Source organism: Chionomys nivalis, chromosome 5 (genome assembly GCF_950005125.1).
Source record: "Chionomys nivalis chromosome 5, mChiNiv1.1, whole genome shotgun sequence".
NCBI classification, from domain to species: Eukaryota; Metazoa; Chordata; class Mammalia; order Rodentia; family Cricetidae; genus Chionomys; species Chionomys nivalis.
The window spans coordinates 55,188,345-55,212,493 of record NC_080090.1 but is presented as its reverse complement, the minus strand read 5'-3'; the positions used below and the strand labels follow the sequence as shown (position 1 = coordinate 55,212,493).

The window sequence follows — 24,149 nt, the reverse complement described above, 5'->3', positions numbered from 1 at the left end:
TGGATCTCTGTGAGTTTGAGGTCAGCCTGGTCTACAGAGTGAGTTCCAGAATAGCAAGGGTTATTACACAGAGAAAGCCTGAATTAAAAACCAAACCAAACCAAAACCCAAACAAAAACCAATGTTGTTCCCAGAAGACACAAGTTATTAAACAAAAATCTCAGTGCCATTCATGGGATCCTTCCTTACAAGTTATTGGTCTGTGAGGCTCCAGAGGCTAGCCCTCTTATTTAAAAAAAAAAAAGAAAACAAACACTATAGGCTATTGTCACTGCTCTTAGTTGTCCATCATAACTAGATTTTAAGACCCTATTACTGAACACACATATACTTAGGTTGCAGTATATAGAAACATCAATCTGGAACTGACAAGGAAATTTCCTTTCTGCTGGCTAGCTTTCACGGTGCCAAGAGGTGCTATATAAACAACGGGAGAGAAAAGATAGCAATAGTCTTATCCAATGCTAGATCCTGTATGTTACAATACTGACCAATCAGGCAAAATATATTTATTGGTACAATAGTGGTATGACTGTTCCAGGGGCAAACAACTGATTTCTGACTTGACTTGTGACCTATTCATAGAGGGAAACAGCCTGGTACTGTAAGTCTAGTCAAAAGCCCATGGATGAGGAGGTCATGGCCAAAAGGTGGGGTGGCAGTAGACACCAATTATTGTTGTTTTATTAAATGGTTACAGTGGATTGCCCTTTATAACTATGTTAATACCCGCAGATCTATGATGCTGTTAACCCGGGTCCGAGAAGTTTGTTTTTGTGATGGACAATGATAAATGCAGACTCATAACTGGTCAAATTATCGAGTGACTGTTGAGTATGCAGCCTTAAATAGGACATCTACATCAACCTATCTTCCTAGCACCAAAACTCAGGGAGTATTGAGGAAGATGTTCCTGGGGCAGACAGGGTGTAAGAGCTGGAGCTGGGGAGTACTATTATAAAATGCTTTCTTCTAGACATGACAGTACAGTTGCACACAATGATTATCTGAATAGGATCGAGCCAGCCAAGTTAGTGTGGATGAAGAAGGGCTCAAAAGGCTTCATCCCCAGTTGAGGAGCTAATGGCAGTTGATGGCTGCAGAAAGGGGGGGAATAATTTTTTTGTGGGGGAGGATATCTCACATTGGTAGGTTACCCATGCTCCAATGGAGGGCTCTACATTCATGTACATATAGGCACACTAATTAGATTAGCTACTTGAAGAAAAAAAAAGACAGGAAACACGAAGTTGTGTGTGTATGAGAGTTCAGGGCAGTTTGGGAGGAGTGGGGAATGGATATAATCAAAATAACATTGTATACATGTATGTAATTATCAGAGAATAAAAACTATATGAAAATATATAAAACCAGACATGGTTTTACTCCAAGTTTTATCCATTTCTGAGAATAAGAAAGAAGGTAAACTACAATTTAATGAAGAAAGCTTAAGACTATGGAGAATTCTGAGCTCTCTTCCTGGCTCTTACAGCTGAGTCACTCACTGACTCAGTCCTGTGTCATCATGTGGAAATGGTAGTGTGGCTAATTAGAAACTTATGTTCCTATCTGTAATCAAAGCAGTCCAGCTCAGATTTGTTGTTCATTTAAGATAGTGATGAAAACTCTTCCCTATGAGTTACAATAATGGGTTCCTAGTTGTATGGTGGTTTGAAGAAAACAGTACCCTGCAATGGGAGTGGCACTATTAGGTGTTGTGGTATGAGTAGGTGTGGTTTTGTAGGAGGAAGTGTGTCACTGTGGGGGTGGGCTTTGAGGCCTCCTTTGCTCAAGCTATGCTCAGCTCAGTGTAGTAGATAATTCACTTCCTGTTTTCCTGTGGACCAAGATGTAGAACTCTCAGTTCCTTCTCCAGCACCATGCCTGCTTACATGGCAATATGTTACCCACCAAGAAGATAATGGACTGAACCTCTAAGATGGTAAACCAGTCTCAATTATAAGTTTTCCTTTACAAAAGTTGCTGAGGTCATGATGTCTCTTCACAGTGACTGAAACCCTAACTAAGAGATTCTGTTTTGAATGCAAATGGAATTGGAAAGTTTCTTACCCAGCAGCAAACTGTGAGGGTGCCATCAGGCCTGGGTTGAGTCCTGCAGCAGCAGCCATGGCAGCAAGACTGGCATTTGCTGGCAACTGTGCAGCTCCTTGGAGAGCAGCAGCAGCTGCTGTTTGCAAGCCAGATGCTGTCACCATCACCTGGCTGGCCCCGAGAGGAGAGGGAAGAGGCGTGGAGGTGGTCTGTGTTGTGCTGGTCTCACTGGCACTAGAGGCCTCAGAGGTGGAGGCTGAGGCAGAAGGGGAGGGACTCAAAGAGGGAGATGTGACTGCTGAGGAAGCAGGGGGTGCTGTAGAAATCACGGTGGCTGTGTTGTTGGATGTGGTGTCTGTAGTGCCTGAAAAGAGAATCAGATTAGGAATGACCTTCTGTAAATGTGGTTGGAAAACTAGTCATTTCATTCAGTATCTTGAATCAAAGCGATTATTAACCTACTACCCATTAATCCTTAATTATTCTTTTTTAAGAATAACCTAGCTTTCTAGATATATTTCTACAGATAATAATAATAACGATGATAATAATAACAACCATTTAAAAACCAAAGCTATCAGTCCTTAAGAGACAAGAGCAATAACACAACTCTGAAAGAAACAAGTCTCTCCCCTCCTCCAACATCAATGTTCTATTAAAAAAAAGAAAAAAAGGAAATGAGGGGCTGGAGATATGGCTTGTTAGGTTAAGAGCATTGGCTGCTCTTGCAGAGGACCCAGGTTTGACTCCTAACTCCAACATGAAAGCACAAAACCATCTATAACTCTAGTTCCAGGAGAATCTGATGCCCTCTTCTGGCTTCCAAAGACACCAGACACAATTATACCAGCGTTGGTATTATGAAGCCTAACCCTCTTCATTATGTCTTCATAAATCTACAAGACCAAACAGTGCCCTGTTGCTGTGGTGAACCTGTCTGGTAGACTCAAAAGTACTGCCCCAGTTGCATCCTCTTCTAAGACCTAGCCCCTTGTTTTACAGGAAGATAAATGTACTTTCTTATTTCTCTTCTACAGGCAAAAACGTTTCAATGTACTTTGAATCTTTTCTTGACCAATTTTCCATTTTATGAAACCTAATTTTACCGGTAATGTTAAGTTCTAAAACTGCCCATTTTCACAAAACTGCAAGTCTTGAGGTCAAAAAGCTTAAATTATTACACTTTCCTCTTCACTGCATAATCAAATAAATCAGCACCTTGCTATGTCGTGTAGGCTTACTAGGACAATACTAGCCAAATTAGTGCATTTAATCTAGGCTAGGAAGTGATGAGTTCAGAAACTATCCAGGGTTATCTAGTTTTAATATATTATCCAAATCCTAGGTAGGTATCTCCAATTTGAGTATCATGAAATCACTATGACATAAAATATCAACATGATCTTTAAATAAATCCTCCCAGCCATAGAGTCATGTTCCAATTCATATACCTCCTTTATGCTCCAAATTCTTGGCAATTTAATTTACCCGAGCACTCTATGCAGGCTTTTGGAGCCTTAGTACCCTTAACAAGATGCTCTCACATGTCTTACAGGGTACTTAGTAGGCATTAGATCCAAGCACAAGTAGGATACCTAGCACCTGCTTTCCACCCTTTTCTCTCTCTCTCTCTCTCTTTTTTTTTTTTAAAAACCCAGCTTATTGAAGTATAATTTATAATCTATAAAACTTGCCCAATTTAAGTGTAAAGCTCAATAACTTTTTATCAATTTCCAGAGTTCTTTAACTCTCATACAATCCAGACTTTAACACTTGCACCACCAAAAATTGAGATCCCTCACTCCTACTTGTAGCCACTTGTCAACCCTATCCTGCCTCCACAGACTGGTATTATCTTTTAACATTTCACATACATGGAAGTGAACAATATGTGATTTTGTGCATCTTAGGCTATTTTACTTTTAGTGTTTTTTTTTTTTTTTTTTTTAGGATTTTCGAGACAGGGTTTCTCTGTAGCTTTTTGGTTCCTGTCCTGGAACTAGCTCTTGTAAACCAGGCTGGCCTCGAACTCACAGAGATCCGCCTGCCTCTGCCTCTCGAGTGCTGGGATTAAAGGCGTGCGCCATCACTGCCCGGCAACACTTAGCTTTTTGAGGATGAATTCTACTCAATGGTGCAGATATGCTGTGTAAGCTTTGGCTTGTTTCCAGTATGGGGTTGTTATAAATATGCACACACAAGAGTTATGGTGTGGATATGTTTTCTAGCTTCTTGAGAAAACTGATTCATTGGATGATATATTTATATTTCTAACTTACAAAGAAAATGCTAAAGTGTTTTCCATAGTGACTGTACCACTTTACATTCTCCTAGTCATGCACTATGAACTGTAGTTTTTCTGATCCTCAAACCTCATCTATCTTTTGACTGCAGGCATTCTATGAAGTATGTTTTAAATTTCCCTAACAAGCAATACTGTTGAGCATCTTTTTCCTGTGCTGTTTTCACTTCTTTGATAAAGTATCCACTTAAATGTTCTGGGCCGTATTTTTACTATTGAGCTTTGACAGTTTTTAGTATATTCCATATATAATTTCTTTTTTAAAAGACACGTTTTATAACAAACATTTTCTTCCAATCTTTGTCTTGTGTTTTCATTCTCCTCAAGATGTCTTCTATAGCACAAAGAACTTTGTTTTTTATGATCCTCTATTATCTTTTGTGTTTGTGTGTGTATGAGTACAGATGTCCACAGAGGCCAGAAGAGGACACTGGACTCCTTGGAGCTGGAGTTACAGGTAGTTGTGAAATACCCACCACAGGTACTGAGAACTGAACTCAGGTTCTCTGCAAGAGCAGCAAGTGCTCTTGATTGCTGAGCCCTCTCTCCAGCACTGATTTGCGGGTGATGTATCTATGAGTCCTTTGCAGTACAAAATCATAAAGATTGCCGACAATTTCTTAGAAGTTCTATGGATACATCAGTCATCTGACCCATTTTACTTGCCATGCACAAGAACCTAAAATAGTCTTTGTGCATTTTGACACCCAACTGTTGAAGGAACATTTGTTAGGGACTTCGAATTGTCTTAGCTATTTGTCAAAAATTAACAAAGGATAAATTTAAGCCTCCTCCCAATTGAGAGCTTTGTTTCATGTAATCTACTTTATGAACAGTTTATTCTTGCCTTGATTACTTGTATCTTTATAATTAGCTTTTGAAACCTGGTTATGTATATCCTCTAAGTTCATTCTTCTCAAGTTCTTTTCATATATATTTAAAAATAGATCCCTGTTATATTTATTTTAGAATAAGGTATCAGTTTATTGTTTGGAGTATGACTGTTGAATAGGAAATAAATCAATTAAGCTAGAGACAGACAAGTGTCGTTTTAAGAATGCTGAAATGTGAAATGTCTCTTAGAAGTTAATCTCAGACCAGAGAATAACAGAAAAATACTTTCCATACAAACATGAATACCATGTCTCATCCCTAGAAAGCATGCACACAAACACGCACTTGCACACACAAGCACATAGTGTACACAATGTCAGGTAAGGTGCTGTGGGCTTTCTAATTCCAGTGCTGGGTAGGTGGCAACAAAGCCCTGGGGCTTGTTGGTCAGCTAGCTCAGCCAAATTAGTAAGTACCAGGTCCCAATAAGAGACCTGTCTCAGGGGAAGGTGGGAGGAGAAGGGAGGGCAGACAGAGAAGAGGAGGAGGGAGGGAAACTTGAGGGAATGGGGCAGTCAAGATGGGGAAGGACAGAGAGGGAGAACATGGAAAGAGATTTCTTGATTGAGAGAAGCATTGTGGGGCTAGCAAGAAACCTAGAGAAATCCCCAGGAATCCACAGGATGACCCCAGCTAAGACCCTAAGCAATAGTGGAGAAGGTGCCTGAACTAGTCTTGCCCTGTAGTCAGATTGATGACTACCTTCACTCAGCAACTGATGGAAGCAGATGCAGAGATCCACAGCAAGCACTGAACTGAGCTCCCAAAGTCCAGTCAAAGAGAAAGAGAAGTGATAATATGAGCAAAGGGTCAAGACTATGATGGGGATACCCACTGAAACGGTTTACCTGAGCTAATGGGAGCTCACCAATTCTGGCCAGACAGCAGGGGGACCAGCATAGGACCAAATTAGGTCCTCTGAATGTGGGTGACAGTTGTTTAGCTGGGACAGACTGTGGAGCCACTTGCTGTGAGACCAGGATTTATCCCTACTGCTTGTACTGGCTTTTTTTTGTAGCCATTCGCTTTGGAGGGACACCTTGCTCAGCTTAGATATAGATATAGTGTGGAGGGGCTTGGTCCTGCCTCAAAGCAATGCCCTAGACTTTGTTGACACCCCTTGGGAAGCCTTACTCCCTTTGAGGATTGGATTGGGAGTGGGGAGGGAAGGTGGAGGGACTGGGAACTGGGATTGGTATGTAAAATGTTTTTTTTTTTTTGTTTTGTGTTTTGTTTTTTTTTAAAAATGAGAGAGTTGCCTCAAAAAAATAAAGAGCAGCCAGGCGGTGGTGGCGCACGCCTTTAATCCCAGCACTCGGGAGGCAGAGGCAGGCGAATCTCTGTGAGTTCGAGACCAGCCTGGTCTACAAGAGCTAGTGCCAGGACAGGCTCCAAAACCACAGAGAAACCCTGTCTCGAAAAACCAAAAAAAAAAGAGCTGTCCTTAGGAGCAACATTTGAGGTCTGACTTCCAGTCTCCACAAGCATGTGCATCAGCATACACGTGTAAACACACATGCACAAGAGTTTAGTTTCAGCTACTTACTAGTTTTCTACATAAATTCTGTATAAATTTTTTCTTACTATCATTTTTGGACCACTTTATGGAGTACATACAAACACAACTGATTTCATATGTTGGTTTTGTATCACACAACAATAGGACAATGCGAATAAGGGCAGTTTAAGTTCTCCCCTTACTAAACTGGCTGTTACAATGTTAATGGTGAAACAAATTAAAAGATCAGGAGAACAAATGTCCTCAGCAGAAGCTGTTAAGTCTTTGGTCATTTATGCTTTTTGCTGCAGATTTTGAGTAGCTGCTCTTGATCTGTAGAAGCGGCTTCTTCTGTTTCAGGTCAAAGAGTTTTTATCATGAATGGGTTTGGATTTACTAAATACCCTTTATTCAACTATCCAGGATTTATCTCAATTCAATTTCTATTTCTATTTTTAAATATGTTAATTGGTGTTCAGATACTAAAATGACTATGTATTCTTTGTGTAAATTCCCCAGTCATGATGAATAATCTTTTTTTATATGTTGTCAGTTTTGATCAGCAAAGATATTCTTTTCCTTTCCCCTTCTTTCCTTCCCTTTCTCATTACTGGAGGGAGATTGAACTCAGGAACTTACACATAACAGGCAGGTGGTCAACAATTCTCAGCTTCATTTGCAAAGATTTAGCTAAGAATTTAAAATATTTTCATGAGGGCTACGAGTCTGTATTTTTTCCTAATGTATTTATCTAGCTCTTATATCAGAGTATTGCTTGTTTTGTTCAAAATAGCTTTCTCTTCTTTATATTTCAAAAATATCTGATTAAAGAAGAAATTAATAACAAAAAGTTCCACAGAACACTATTAAAATCATCAGGGGTTGGGCTTTTATTTGTTAAGTTTTTAATTAATTATTGCTCAACTGCTTTTGGTCTATTGACAATCTGTTAGTTCCCAAGTTATATGTCATTTCAATCTACATGCTCTTTGTTTAGAGAGAAGTTGTCCCAAGAATTCCAATTTGCCACATTATACAACAGCAGTTCTAAGTATAAACCTCAAAGAACTGAAAATACATGCTCACACACAAACCTGAATATGAAATTCACAGCAGTAGTACTAAAAATAGCTAAAACCTGCTACTACTTCAATGCTATTGACTCATAAATAGTAAACAAAATGCTGCACATCCACAGAATGGAATACCATTCAGCACTGAAAGGGAAGTACTTATATATTTTACAATATTGATAAAGTTAGAAAACACGCTAAATGAAAGAAGTCTAACACACTGAAAGGGCCACTTACTTATATGAATTCATTTCTATAAATGCTCAAAGTAGGCGATACAATGAGATAGAGTAGAAGAATAATGCCTGGATGGGGGAGGACTAATAATTTACAGACTTATTCTCTGAAGTGATGGAATTATTCCAATATTAGGTAATTATAACAGTTTCACGTGTTTTCAGTATATCAAAACCCACTGAACACTTAAAAATTATATACTAAAAAATGTGAGCTATTAAGCTGAACATGTGCCTTTAATTCTAGCTATTTGGGAAGCTAAAATAGGATTGAGGTCACGGATAGCCCCATCTCAAAACACAACACAACAAAACAAAATCATGAACTATATCCTAATTATAACATTTTCATTATGTTTTTTGTTTGCTTCTGAGGCAGGTTCTATGTAGCCCTAGCTGTCCTGAATCTCATTATGCATACCAGACTGGTTTTGAATTTAGATATCCACTTGCCTCTGCTCCTGAGTGCTTGGATTAAAGATGTGGGACACCACACTGTTCTATTCTGGTTCTGCTAGTTACTGATTTTGATAATATGCATTGTTTTCTTTTTTCTTCATTGCAGATGAATTTGTTAATTTTTAGTTGCATTGCTTTTCCCCTGACTTCATTATTTTTTGCTGTAATTCTTGTCACTTGCCCTTTCTGCTTACATTGGGACTAATTTTTTCTATATGATGATTTTTTAATTTTTTTCAAGAAAGGGTCTCATTATTTGCCTAAGCTAGCCTTGCACTAATTCTCTTCTTGACAAGGGTTACAGTCATAGGTATGCAGTTGATCCCTATTTCCTATACTCCCAGAAGCTTAACTGTTTCTCTGGTGTCTCTGTCAATGGGGACTGGCTGTCCTGATGACTGGCCCTCCCTGCTTGGATCACACTGCATCACTACTGTATCTGTGATGCTTCATTTTCAATTTTAAAATTTTTCTTAATTTCTTCTTTGGCATAAACTTCCAGTTTAATTTCCAAATACGTGAGGATACCACAAATATTTGTTGTTGATTTCTAAAAGGACAATATATATTATACGATTTTAATTCTTTAAATTCACAGGGTCTTGACCATATGCTAATTTCCAAATAACTGAGATTTGTCAAGTTTTTTTTTTCCTCCTGTTGATTTCTATAAAGACAACATAGCAGGGTGTGGTGGCACACCTTTAATCTCAGCACCCATGAGGCAGAGGCAGGTGGATTTCTGTGAGTTTAAGGCCACCCCAATCTATATATTGAGTTCTAGGTCAGCTGGGGTTACATAGTGAGACCCTGTCTTTAAAAACAAACAAACAACCCCCCAAAAATGGCTAGAGGGATGGTTCAGTGCTTAAAAGCACTGGCTGCTCTTCCAGGGGAGCCAGGTTCAATTCCCAGCACCCAGATTGATAGCTCACAAATATCTGTTGACTCCAGTCCAGAGGCTCTGACTGCCTCACACAGACATACAGGCAGACAAAACACAAATGCACATAAATTAAAATACAGACACAAACACACACACTCTATGATTTTTAACCCTTTAATTTACTGAGATGTGTTTCCTGGTTGAAAGTGTCCTGAAAGAAGGATGTCCCAGGTAAATTTGAAAAGGTAGTTTTTACACAGGCATGATAGCTAGGTCAAGTTGGTTGGTAATTTTCAAGTATTGCATATCTTTGATAATATTTTGACATAGTTCAAATTAATCATTACAAATGGAGTATTGTTGAACTATCCATTTCTTTTAATTCTGTTCATTTTTCCTACCTCTATCTTGGACCTCCATTGTTAGGTAACTAATTCAAATTGCTACTATCTTCCTGAGAAATACATTTGCATCATTATGAAACATTTTAGAAAGATAACTGGAGACAGAACACTCATAGGTGACTGTAGTTTGGAGGTACTTCTTTCTGGAGGAGTACTATCTTATATCCACTCTAGAAATGTTTGCCAGGACTGTTTATGTGCTAAGCACATGAAAAAGTGAAGACAAATACATTATTTAACAAGTAGCCAGCAAGCCTGGCGGTGGTGGCGCACGCCTTTAATCCCAGCACGCGGGAGGCAAAGGCAGGCGGATCTCTGTGAGTTCGAGGCCAACCTGATCTACAAGAGCTAGTTCCAGGCCAGGCTCCAAAGCTACAGAGAAACCCTGTCTTGAAAAAACAAAAAACAAAAACAAACAACAACAACAACAACAACAAAAAAAAAACAAAAACAAACAAGTAGCCAGCAGTGGTGGAGCACACCCTTAATCCCAGCACTTGGGAGGCAGAGGTAGGCGGATCTCTGTGAGTTTGGGGCCAGCCTGGTCTACAAAAGAGATAGTTCCAGCGCAAAGCTACAGAGAAACCTTTTCTGGGGGAAAAAAAAAATCATGTTTTATTATAAAGTGGTAGACGGAGAAAATATTTTTCCATGTTTCTTAAACCCCATTCCAAATGGCAGTAAAGAAACATACAAAGTAATGAGATTTCCAGGGATGGGAAAGAGGACTAAACAGGTAGTGGTACGGAAACCAATCACAGGACAGTTAGCGAAGGAGAAGGTTATGATTGAGGTGGGAATTAATCCCTTTGTTGGAGCTCCAAGAGAAGTGCAAACTCAGAGTTGCCATCTATCAAGGCAGGAGAAGGAGAATGGAGAAGAGACTGATTATTATGGAACTGTCCATACACTAGCTCTGGCAGTGGGCTTGCCCATCTCTCTTCAGATCTTGCATATGAGCTGAGCTATTATCAACTACTCTAAGAAAAGAAAGAAATGCAACTGAGAAATTGAGGATTCAAGTGTAGGTAACAAGCAAACAAAGTACCTGCTTTGGTGAAGTGTTAGTGCACTGGGTAGCAATTTCCTCTGAGACAAGCCTCTACTGTGGAGTGAAGCTCGTTAAAGCACAGGATATTCTAAAAGGAGTTTACAAACAGTCCATCTGGTAGAAAAGAAGTTCTTTAAGCTCAGGAAGTAAACAACCCAAAGCTTCTAGAAGTCCCTGAAACTGACCAGATACACTACGGCCCTTCCACAGCAAGCATATAAAAGAACTCAGCCAAGCCACCCAAAAGAAACAGAGAAGTAAGCTGAGCAGCTTAGAGAGGACACACTGCAACCTGTCAAACTCTACAGGCTGTGTACTGCAGTCCACATTCCCAGATTTTGTGAGTTGTCCCATGCTGGGGTGGGCTTTAGGTGATGTAGCTGACTTTGAGTCATTTCTGCTCCTCTAACTACTCTCTCACCCATATTCCTGTAAGAAACACCAAACTGGACTCTGTGGTACCCTTACTCTGGTCTGACATTGGTTTACAATCTAAGGTAGACAGATGTTTGTTCACGTCTTCTTCCCAGGAATAGTATCACATAAGTTTTTAAAATAAGTTTTTAAAAACTGCGTATGCCTATTTTATGAGATGAAATTTTCAATGAGGCTCAACAGTCAAGAGTCCACAAAGTGCTGTTTATATTACATAAAAACCTAACATTTTCTAATGGCTTAGAAACATAGTATGAAGTCATCTACTGAATTTTTATGGCATGGTAAAGCCACATAACTGAAGAGACATTATGAACCTAAAACATAAATTTATAAAGAAGTCTTTAATTCCAAATTAAGTTAAATTTGCTCATGAAATATCATAAAGCAATCTAATAGCTTACTAGCATATAATAAATAATTAGTATAGCTTATGTATCATAAAAAATTTGATGACAATCCTGAATCATTTTAAATGCTTTGGGAAAGGTTTTGTTCAGAGGAGGCCAAAGGAAAATATTTATTCATTTTATTATGAATATATCAGGCAATAAGCTGGGCATCAGAAAGAGCACAGTATTTACTTCTTTAGAAATAAACACAAAGGCACCAGGTTGATGGTGAACATCTTTAAACACAGCACTAGGGAGGCAGAGGCAGGCAGATCTCTATGAGTTTGAGGCCAGTTTGGTCTACAGAGCTAATTTCAAGACAGCCAGGGCTACACAGAGAAAACCTGTCTTGAACCCCCGCTCCTCAAAAAAGAAGTACAAAGCCTATTGGGAAAGACAGATTTGTCAAAATAGATTGAATAATGAGTAAATGACAACTTTTAACTTCCTGGAGAAGGAGAAGATAAAGAATACTTCCAAGAGAAACTGATGCATAAGCCAGAGTAGCTTATCAACATCACACCAAGAACTGACTATCAGACCAAGAACTGAGCACTACGATGGGTATTTCAAGAAGCAGGAAATAATTACAGCAATATGGATGGAGTTTGCCCATGTGTTGGGTGGGGTAGGCAAAGGTCTAGTATAGAAGTACTCAACACAAATGATGATTTTATATGTTTCTTTAAATGTAAAAAACCATTACTACTGAAGGTTTGCGAAAAAAGAAATCACCTGAATAAAGTATGTTTCAAAAAGTAAGTTTGAAAACAATGTAGGAGATGGATTAACAGAAGAAAAAACAATTTTAAACGTTTTCCTTTTTTTTTAGCTGGTCCAGAGGTGCACACCTTTAATCCCAGCACTCCGGAGGTAGAAGCAGGTGGGATCTGAGTTCAAGGACAGCCAGGCCCTGGTCTTAAAATAACACTATGCTGAGCTCAAGTTCACGTTTACACACACACACACACACACACACACACACACACACACACACACACACACACACACACAGATAGAGCATATGTGTTTGCATGTATGTGGAAGGAGGCCTGAAATTGATGTTTAGTGTCCTCCTTGGTTGTTCACTACTTTATTTACCAAGGCAGGGTCTCTTACTGAATCTGGAACATCTGGCTAGCCTGGCTACCAGCTTGCTCTGGGGAATCTCTTTCTGTTTCCCCGGCACTGGGATTAGGGATGGGCTGCTAAGCTCACTTGACTTTTAAGTGTGCACTTTGTATCTGGACTCTAGTTTTCATGATCATGCTCAGTGAGCAATCTCCCTAGACCCCTAGAAATAGATTTTTTTAAAAAGCAATTCGTAACTTAAGTAGCATCTTCATGATTTGGCAGGCCTTCTGCTTACCTGTAAGAGAGAGATTAGTCACTGCAGCGCTGGTTAAGGGAAGGACAGGGTTGACTGTGAGGGTAGTTGCTGTACTGTTTGTCACAAGGCTTGGAGTGGTTGCCACCTAGAGGTCAGATAAGAAGAAAAAAAATGCATGTTAACATAAGCAGAACTGAAATGGGCCTTAAATTTGAATAACGTTGAGTCAGACAGACTATATATAAATCAGCCAGAAATAGTATAACTGTCAAGATTACCTAAACAAGAGAACTATTTGGTAGCATCAATGCTTATATTGTTTTTACTTTTGATTTTGTGGCTGCATGATTGATTGTCTTGTTTTTATTCTTAACTAAATGGTAGAGAATGCGAAGCAGACTCTTTTTCTGTTTGTTTTTCCAGACAGAGCTTCTCTGTGTAGCTCTTGCTATCTCATAACTCACTCTGTAGACCAGGCTGGCCTTGAACCCCAAGATCTTCCTGCCTCTGCCTCCTAAGTGCTAGGATTAAAGGAATGGGCCACCTCTGACCTGCCTTTTTTTTTTTTTTTTAAAAAAAAAAAAGACAATCTTATGGTGAGGTATAGTGGAGCACGCCTTTAACTCCAGAGGCAGAGACAGAGAGATTTCTGAGTTCCAGGCCAGCCTGGTCTACAGAGATAGTTCCAGGGTAACACAATGAAACCCAGTCTCAAAAAAATCCACAAAACAAAAAAACTTAGTATGTAGCTGTAGCTAGCCTAGAACTCACTTGACTAGGTTGGCCCTCAATACAGAGATCAACTTGCTTCTTCCTCCTGAGTCCTGAGATTAAAGGTGTGTACTGTTATTGGGGCCAGGGTTAGATAGAGCATAGGCCCAATATTACTTGCTAAATGGACATAGCATTAAACCAGCTTCCAAATAATTATCATTACAGATTAGTGCATCTCTCAACTTTCATCAGATAAGCTCCTTTTAGAACTAGATGGAGATTACACAATAGGAGACTTAGGAACATGTGTTCCTAAAATGGACATCTAGCCAGGCAGTGGTGGTGCACCCCTTTATTCCCAGCACTCAGGAGGCAGGGGCAGGCGGATCTTTGTGAGTTCAAGGTCAGCCTGATCTACAAAGTGAGTTCCAGAACAGCCAGGGCAACATAGAGAAACCCCATCCTCAAGAACCAAAAATCCAACAAACAAACAAAGAAAGGAAAAGTTATACTACACCCACTCTTTTCAAGGCTCAGGGATCATTGCAGAAGAGGGAAAGGGAAGATTCTAAGATCCAGGGAAGATGGGTGATTACAAGGAAACTGTTTTCTTGAAACAGAAGGGCACTGTACATATGAACTCACAGCAATTGTGACAGCATGCATAGGACCCACTGATAAAATCCCAGCGTGCAGGGAGGTGGGCATCAACTCCAACTCCTACCTGTGACATCTGTTGGGAGCAGGAGAGGTTTCTTTAAGGTGTGGCCATTGGTAAGTTAATCATACTCTAGTGGATAATCATACACCTAAGAATACATGGACAGCACAACTTGGTCCTGATGGCTTTAAAAAAAAGTGACACAAGTTGTGTGTGTGTTTGGAGTTGGGGAAGGGAAAACAGAATCAAAATATACTGAAATTTTCAAAGAACTAATAAAAATGAGGTTTGTGTATATAACCAACGCTCAGCTCTAGTGAAGCAGATTTTCTTTTGGTTTTTCAACACAGGTTCTCTGTGTAGCCCTGGCTGCCCTGCAATTCACTCTATAGACCACGCTGGCCTCAAATTCAGAGATCCACCTGCCTCTGCCTCCCGAGTGTTGGGATTAAAGGTGTGCACATCTCTGCTCGGCTGTGAAGCAGATTTTAAAACACCTTAGCATGTCCTTTTGAAATATTATGATAAGCATCCTATGATTTTGTAAGACACTATCTTCTTCCTATGGTAGCTAAGCCTAAAAACAAAAGTCACACAAACTGTTAGCTAATGACTATGATTTTTGTAACTAATATCATATTTACAATTAAAACTTTACCATCGAATAACCCACAACTTTCACTTAATAAATAATGCTGACCTTAGTTTTAAAAACCTTGTGGAGTCAGGCGTGGTGCCACATCGCCTTTAATTCAAGCACCTGGGAAGCAGAGGCAGGCAGATCTCTGTTGAGTTTCAAGTCAGCTAAGGATACACAGAGAAACCCTGTCTCAAAAACTTAAGGGGTAGCACTAACATAAAATAATATCAAAATAAAATAAAAGCAGATTAACAAGAACAAAAGGAACAAAAATGCAGACTTAACAATCTGTCCATCTTTTGAAGCCTGTCTGGCATCACCTGGCAGTGATCTACAATTATCCTAAAAGGAAGAAAAAGTGAATGAGGGAGTCCTATGACCACGGCATGTCTCTTCCATCTAGGAATAACGTTCTAATGGGAATGAAGAAGTGACTCAATAAGGTTCTATATGAAATGCTGACCTACTGGCTGAGAGTGAAGATTTGAGATGACTATGCATACCTGAGAATTTGCTGTCACTTAATTATCTAAGTTTACTAAAATGGGCTTTGGGACTGAACAGGAAGGAACAAAACTTTTTTTTTCTAGGTAACTAGAAATCAGGAGCAAATCTACCATTATAGTTGCAGTGTAACCTTATTAGCTACAGAAAAAAATTGCAAAGAAACAGAAGAGAATTCAAATTATTTACCCTAAAAATAAAGGAAACCGTTAAGTTCTTGGGTTCACAATGAAAAATTTCATAATTTTGGAAATATTTAAGTGTAGACATTTTATGTATTTATTCAACATGTATGCTACACACACACACACACACTTCCTTAACTGTTATAGTTTGAATAATGATGGCTCCCATTGGTTCCTATGTTTGAATTCTTGGTCCCCAGCTGGGAGTTAGAAAGGATTAGGAGGTGTGACCTTAGCGGAGGTGTATCACTGGGGTGGACTTTGAGGATTCAAAAGACCATCCCACCAGCAGTCTCTCTCTCTGTCTCCTACTTGAGGATCAAAATGTGAGCTTTCTGCTGTCCCTATATTCCAAAATCAAGGAGCAACCTTCTGAAAGTGTAAGGTGAAATTAACCGCTCTCCTGTCAAAGATGGGCATCTTATTGCAGTGACAACAGGAACTGAGACATCTGCTAGGAAATGAATTCCCTTAATAGGCTATTTGTAAGACTACAAATTAGTCTGTGAAGAGTTTGTCTCTTCCACACCCATTCTTACCAATGAGGTTGGGCTGGGGAAAATTGCTTTGATAGGTGAGCTGCTGGTTCCACCACTGCTTGGTGGATTGATTCTTTTTTCCTTCTGGCGGCGGTTACAAAACCAAACACGAATCACCTCCTTTTCCATGTTGAGCTGTTCAGCAATCAAGGTGATATCTTCCGAGGTAGGCTTTTGATTCTAAGAGGGGAAAAAAAGTCCACCTTTTTAGAATTTCAATTTATATATTTGTCATATAGAAGATTGAATCCAGGGACAAATGCTCTACATCTGGATTCTATCTCTAGAAAAATCTTTTTTTTCTCTTTCTTCGTCCCCTCTCCCCCAAGACAGGGTTTCTCTATGTAGCTTTGGAGCCTGTCCTGGAACTCGTTCTGTAGACCAGGCTAGCCTTGAACTCAGAGATCTGCCTGTTTCTGTCTCCCTAGTAATGGGATTAAAGGCGTGCACCACTTGTTTCTTCTTCTTCTTCTTTTTTTTTAAAGATTTATTATGTGTGTGAGTGTTTTGCCTGTGTTTTTGTATAGTGTCTTCAGAGGCCAGAAGTCAGTGCTAAATTTCCTGAACCTGAAATGGTTGTGAGCTGTCATGCAGGTGTTAGGAATCAAACCTGGACCTATGTAGACCAGGCTGACCTCAAATTTACAGAGATCCACCCAACTCTGTTTCCCAGGTGCTGGAATTAAAATGCCTCATTCCTGGCTACGGTCTATTAATCTTAACATTAACAAAAGAATACAAACTTACATACTACTAGAAATGTATGCATTTCTCAGTGCTTTTTGCTTACTACCTACCTTGGACCTCATACTATGCTTCTGAGGCAAGAAAAAAAGACAATTTCATAAGTGCAGCAATTTAATCTTGAAATCAAGTGAAATGCCCCACCACACTTTAACAAGAAGCAAAACCAACAGACTCCTGAATCAATGTTTTCTCAAGTAAACACAGCTTTACAGCTCTTTTTTTGGTTGAATCCTTTTTTTTTTAAAAGCCAAATATCTGTTGAATTAACTTGAACTACGTAAAAAGAACATTCAAGGTCATTAATGTTGTGTCCCTAAAATACCATTCCAGACATTAAAGATGCTAAAATTGAGGCAACCAAACCACAAGTGTTTCTTCTGGAACAGGTATGGTTTCCTCTGGAGGCCTATGCTCATGAAACTGCTCTGCCTGAGGTACTTTTCTCCCACCTTTTCCAGTCTGTAGGATTAATCCCATGCTGCTCCGACCAAATGCTCACATAATTAGAACCAAGGTCTCTCTTGAGCCCTGCAGTATTCAAGTGTCAGTCTTACAGTATCTTACTTCCTCCATATTAAGATGCCTACCAGGGTGGAGGAAGACAAGCCTATGCTTTAGTATCTACAGTCCTCCAACAGTCACAACCAGATGCAGATGAAAAGTCAACCTCACTGACCTCCATGAAACTCTTCTCTAAGGCCACACGGATGTTGGTCTCTATGCTGGTGCGTTTTTTCCTCCTACGATTCAAGCCCTCAGCCCCCAACCCTGGAGAATTCAGGGCACTTGGGCTAGATGCTGTAGAATCAGATGAGAGGTTCTCTATAAGAGTGAAGAAAATACAGGGAAACATAGTTGAGCTTAAGGATTCACATACAGAATATATATGAATAAAACTGACCAAATATTTAAGGCTTGATGTTAGTGTGACATCTGTAATATAATTCACACTGAAGCACTGCTCACTACCACCAATTCTGTACTGTCGTCATTAGCACTCTCTGTCTCAGGATTATCTTTTGTCATCATTCATTTGTGGTTTGATTCTGAGACTACAAAGGCTCTATTTTTCACTCATATTTCCTTTAGTTCTGTTCTTTTGTTTGTTAATAAGCTCTGAGGATACAAAAGAAGAAAATTCTCAGAAATCATTGGATATTTAATTTCAGAGATGATTTCTCAGTTTTTCAACATAATTCAAACATAGTAGGGAAAGAGTACTTCTAACTCCTTTAAAGACAAGAGGGTATTGTTTCTTAACAGCTGAACAAGCCAGGGCATGTTACAGTAGATTTCTTTCTACTGCATATAAATTGAGATGGAGCACATCAGTGGTTCTTGCCTGTGACTGAAAAAACAACAACAACAGCTAGCTAAAACTTCACCCCTATGCTAGAGGTGTGGGAGTGTCTCAAGTTCTTTTTATCCAAAGGCTTAAATTTTGTATCTATCTACAATAGAAACAACATGGTTAGGCATCTTTGTGGTTCCTTTTTAGCTCCTGAACTTTATGATTATGTGACTCAAAATTCAAAATTTCTGCAAGGATATCTCAATAGAAAAATAATTCAAGACCAGAAGCCTAACTTTTTTCTATGAAAGGTGACCATTTTAAACAAAAGTACAAATATTACAAATTCTTTGGCAATCTATCAAGGAAGGAACAATCTGTCTTTCTTCAAGAATCATACACAGAGGCCTTCTTATCCTCATTTTCAAACCCTGTATGTCCATCCCTAACCCTGACTTAAATATAGAAACATTAAGAGGCTACAATTATTGCTTGTTATTTATGTGGCAATTACTGGAATATTAAGATGAAATATCTCTCTGACTTACATAATCATAATTTATAAAAGTCTCATAGGATTAGTGGCTTCTACATTCTGTTTTATCAGCAAAATAGTAAAGACCTCGGTTCACAGAATAATCCCTCCTGTAAAATCCCATGGACAATGAAGAAATTTCTTAGTATTGTCAGTTACCTGCATCATTTAGCCACTTCTCTAAAAGTGGCTTTAACTTGCACATGTTCTTAAAGCTGAGGTTCAAGGCTTCAAAGCGAGAGATGGTGGTTTGGCTGAAGTCATTTCCATATAATTTCCCCATAGCAAGCCCAACATCACCCTGAATAATGTAAAACAGAAAAGGGGAGAAAGGAAAAGAGATTCGGGTCATTAATGTTTCCAACTTCTACTCTGAAAGGCTACTCTAATAACTGCTGCTCTAGGAAAACAATTAGCCATCTTCTATTTACTCCATTTTTCTATCAACTTTACCCCAAAGCAGAGCTCAGAACTCTAGGGAGATCTCAGCAGGGCCCTGATTACAGAAGTCTTCAATATTACCTCAAGGGCTTTCTATTTTTAGTCTCTTCTTGTTACCGTATATAATTATAATCACCATACCAAATTCTCAGTCTTCAAAGTTCTGATATACTAATGCCTCTCCATTAATACAACCAAAATAATCTGAGTATCCTTTTAAATCTATCTGTGTCACTTATAGTAATTAGATGTTTAGATAGCCCAGCAAGTTATTCTTATTCTTGCATATTCATTCACTCATTTATTCATTTAATGTATGTGTGGACACAAGAGTGCCATGGTGCCCGTGTTGAGGTCAGAGGACAACTTGAGGGAGTTTGCTCTCTCCTTCTACCATGTAGGTACTGGAGATTGAGGCCAGATCATCAGTCTTAACCAGGAATTTCTGAACCAACCAAATTTCATAAAAATCACTTCAAAATTTAGAAATGACCCTTCATTCTTTATAGTTTTCCTCATAAGTATTTCTGGAAGCTGTGAAAAAAAAATCTATTTTCACTTAGTTTAGATTTCAAAGTTGGCCACAAAACTAGGTATTCTAAAAGACCACGTTTGTAGCCATTATAGAGACAGAAATTCACAGTAGAGAGGTTTGACCCATTTAGTTAAACCTTCATAGGCACTGGAAACTTGGTAACCTTACTGAAACAGAACAATGATCCTCTGAATATATTACAAAAGATGCCTTTCTCCATGAGTCTATCACCTTTGAAATGTACCCAGTGCTTTTCTTCCAGCTGGATCTCTCTTGTTCTAGTTTTAAAAAGATGTATCTTAATAGCTATTTTATAGATAATAGAAGAAGCTCATGGAGTTTAAACAACTCACACAACCATTTCAACTAGATTAGTGACAGGGCAAAAAGTACAGCATTTCTCATTCAAAATATGCACAGCTAACTCTACTGTGAGAGACTCAACTCTCAACAGACCTGCAACACTATTTTTAATTAATTATTTTTTTTAGATTTTTACTTATTTTGTGTGTATGAATCTTTTGGTTTTATGTATGTATATATAACACATGTGTGCAATGCCTACAGAGGTCAGAAGAAGGCATCACATCTCCTGGAACTAGAGTTACAGATCACTGTGAGCCATTAAAAAGAAGCTGGGAACTGAATTAGGTCCTCTACAAGAACAGCAAGTGCTTTTAACCAATGAGCAATCTCTCTAACCCCAATCTGTTGAGCCCAGAACTGACTATGAATTTGTGAGCTTCCTGACCCAGTTTCTCAAGTGCCAGGATTCTAAGCTTGTGGTATTATGCCCTGGCTTTAAGAACAAAACTGAGTTGGGATTATCTGAGTTCTTTTAATCTCCCAGATCCATATTTTTGAGATCAGATTGTCTATTATATGTGGAGTCAAAGAAAAAATGTATTTAAAAGCAGTTAAGTGTGGTTTTGTTCATTTTAATTTACTACTACTACTATTATTTAAATAGAGGTATCATGAAGCCTAGAGTGGCCTTAAATTTGTTATTTAGCTGTACCTGTTTTGAACTCCTGATTCTTACTTACAATGCTATACATAGCTTCCCAAGTGCTGAGCTTATAAGCATGTGCCAAGAATCTAACTATGAATACCTTTCACTAAGAAATTCAAGACAAATGTGGAACTATAATATAAAACGAAGTATACTGAATATTTAACCTCAAAAGCTATATACACTATGCCTGCCATTAGTCTCTACTTATAAGTGACTGCTTAAACTTAAATTGCAGAAAAGCAAATAAACGAACATTTACCTTCTCAGCACTACTACCCTTTCAAGTATTCAGTAGTCATTTGTGGTGAAGGTACTGGGCAACACAAACACAAAGACTTTTCAATGTAGGCTTTGAATAAGTAGAACTGAAGTAGAATATTAATCAATTTCCTTCTAATTACAGTAAAATTTAAGAGAGCCAAGGTAGAGTGAAGAGGGGCAGAAATACTATTGTTTTTATACAAATGTACCTAAAGATATGGACAGGTGAATTAATCTTCATCTATATATTTATTATTGCCACTCCATTTAGTGAATGAACCATCAAACCGTGCCTACTACATGTCAGAGACTCAACTTACACTTTATGAGCCACATATATTTGTGCCTTCATCATTTTGTTTTGATTATGGCTTTCTAGAAATCTGGGGCTAAATAAAACAGAGTTTTTTGAGTAAGACATTAAGTGACAATAAATGTTTCTGACACTTTAACTACATATTTCACTAAATATTTTCACAAATGCCTGCAATATCCTACTCTGAAAACTAACGATTTTGACAAGTAAGCATAAGGAAAATGCTTATTAAAAATCACGTTATTATTTTAAGTTTAAGGAGCAATAACATAAGACTAGGAAGGCTCAGTCAGTGAGTCCTTGCTCCACAAGCATAAACAAATTTAGGTTCCTATTACCTATAGAAAATGCAGATAATGTGCCTGTAACCCCAGCACTGGAGATGCAGATATGCAGAGATCTCTGGAGTTCACTAGCCAGCTAGTATAGTTAAATTTCTGGCCTCTGTGGGCATGCCTCCCCGCCCCTCCAACTACCAATAACGTAAGTTGTCAGCTATAAATAAAGTTATGCTACCAATCCACTAGGAACAATAGCAGTAAAAAGCAAATTCACTTAATGGAGATTTGTAATACAATTTCGTTAAATTTAGGATTATTTTAAACAATAAAAAGCAGTAGATCCTGTAGTAGTTTGAAATATTTGAATGGCTTAACCCCTATTTGGTGGAACTGTTTGGAAAGGATTAGGAGGTGTGACCTTTGAATTTTCAAAAGCCCATGCCATTTCCAGTTAACTCTCTCTGCCTCTTAGTTGTGTCTCAGGATGTGATCTCTCAGCTACTGGTCTACCACAAGGACTGCCTGCTGACATGCTCCCCACCATGTTGATAATGGACTCACATTCTAGAACTTTAAGCCCCAATAAAACTTTCTTCTATAAATTTCCCTAATCATGATGTCTCTTTACAGCAATAGAAAAATAACAATAAAGAAGTTGGTACCAGGAAGCGGGTTTTCTGGAGGCATGTTTAAGACATTAGGACTGTTGATTAAGAAAGTGGTTCAACGCCGTAAGTAGGGTCATCCTTGAAAGGAGCTCGAAAGACAATAGTGGTAAGAGCAGAGTGGGCAACGGAGGCCCAGTTCAAGAGGTCTCAGAAGGGAACAATATTAGCAACTAGGCTGTAGGTGATTCTTGTGAAATTTTGGCAAAAAATGTGGTTGCTTTTGCCCTTGTTCTAAGAATCTGTCTGAGGTTAAATAGAAGAGGTTTTAGACTGATTTTATAGGCAGAGGGGATTTTCAACACAGCTTAATATTGATTCTGTCATATGGTTATTAGTGATCATTCTTATACAGGTCTATAATAAAAAAGAAGAGCAAAAGGAAATATAAAACGTACAGTTTGAGAAGAAAGAGCACCAGGAAATTTAATGTCGGAGCCAAGGTTTGTGATGAAGAAAAAAAAAAGGAAAAATGGAATAAAGGAAGTAGTAGCCTTAGAGCAAGACCCACCTAGTAAAGCCAGTAATTTATAAAAACAAAAGGCCTAAGTAAGGAATTAATTTGTTCCTAAAGAGTAACAACACATCAACTTATATAAATTAATTCAAGAAAGGGCCACATTCCAGTACCAGCAGGCAGAATAACTTGGCAGCACTGGCCATGTTGTTCTTCCTTTATAGTCAAAAAATTATGTAACAATAAAGGTGCTGTGGAATCTATCATGAGACAAAGGAAAGCCACTGAGATCTCTGAGATAGAGGAAAGTTAATGAAGCCAGGCATGGGATAAGAGTCCCTGTATGCTTTTTCAGTCACAGTCCAGCTGGCCTTGGTGAGCTCCCCATAGATCGGTCCGACTGTCTCAGTGGGTGGGTGCACCCCTCGTGGTCCTGACTTCGTTGTTCATGTTCTCCCTCCTTCTGCTCCTCATTAGGACCTTGGGAGCTCAGGCCGGTGCTCCAGTGTGGGTCTCTGTCTCAGACTCTCTGAACATGGCGGACAATGAGAGCTGACGAGAGGCCAAGGACAATGGCATGGGGTGTTGATCCTACTTCAGGTTCTGGCTTTGTGGGAGCCTAGACAGTTTGGATGTTCAACTTCCTAGATCTGGATGGAGGGGGGAGGACCTTGGACTTTCCACAGGGCAGGGAACCCTGACTGCTCCTGGGACTGGAGAGGGAGGAGAAGAGGAGTGGGGGGAAGGGGAAGAGGGGCGGGAGGCGGAAATTTTTTTTTTTTCAATTAAAAAAAAAAAAAAAAAAAAGAGTCCCTGTATGGAAGCCTAAGAAACCATTGCATGAAGTCATCAAAGTGAAGCCTGAAATATTGGAGACCTTAAGATATTGGAGATGCCAGAGCCCTGGATGTCTGCCAAGGAGAGCTGTACATAGGGAGTAGAACCAGTCCGATACACACAGAGAGAAATGTACTGCAATCAAACAAAGCTGGAAGTAGTAGAAAATGTGAAGAACCAACTGAGCCCTTTGACATTAAACTCGAACTAGAGACCTTGCCCTGATGAAACCTGATGGTTTTCAAGTCCTGCTCTCGTCCTGCATTTCCTATTCTTCTCTTTTGGAATGCTTAATGTATATTCTATGCTATTATATGTTGGAAAAATGTAATCTGCTTGTTGGTATTACAGGTGGTTACAGATTAGGGGGTAGCCTTGAGACTCACAAGAGGCTTTGGACTTTGAAACAGCCTTGAGATTCAAAGACTATGGGGACTTTTGAAGTTGGAAGAAATGTATTTTGCATTATGATATGACTACAAGCCTATGAGGGCCAGGGAATAGAATATAATG

General features: G+C 39.0%; 1 protein-coding gene across 2 annotated transcripts in view; it reads right to left on the bottom strand.

Annotated features, from left to right (window-relative positions):
* Window positions 1-24,149, bottom strand: part of Pou2f1 (POU class 2 homeobox 1) — a 134,857-nt gene that overhangs the window by 3,849 nt on the left and 106,859 nt on the right. For both annotated transcript variants that reach the window (XM_057770321.1, XM_057770320.1), the window contains exons 11-15: window positions 18,988-19,129; window positions 17,679-17,824; window positions 16,256-16,435; window positions 13,052-13,157; window positions 2,071-2,416 (exon numbers count right to left, since the gene is read on the bottom strand). In XM_057770321.1, coding sequence (XP_057626304.1) covers window positions 2,071-2,416; window positions 13,052-13,157; window positions 16,256-16,435; window positions 17,679-17,824; window positions 18,988-19,129 — 920 coding nt within the window. The remainder of the gene's footprint in view (window positions 1-2,070; window positions 2,417-13,051; window positions 13,158-16,255; window positions 16,436-17,678; window positions 17,825-18,987; window positions 19,130-24,149) is intronic.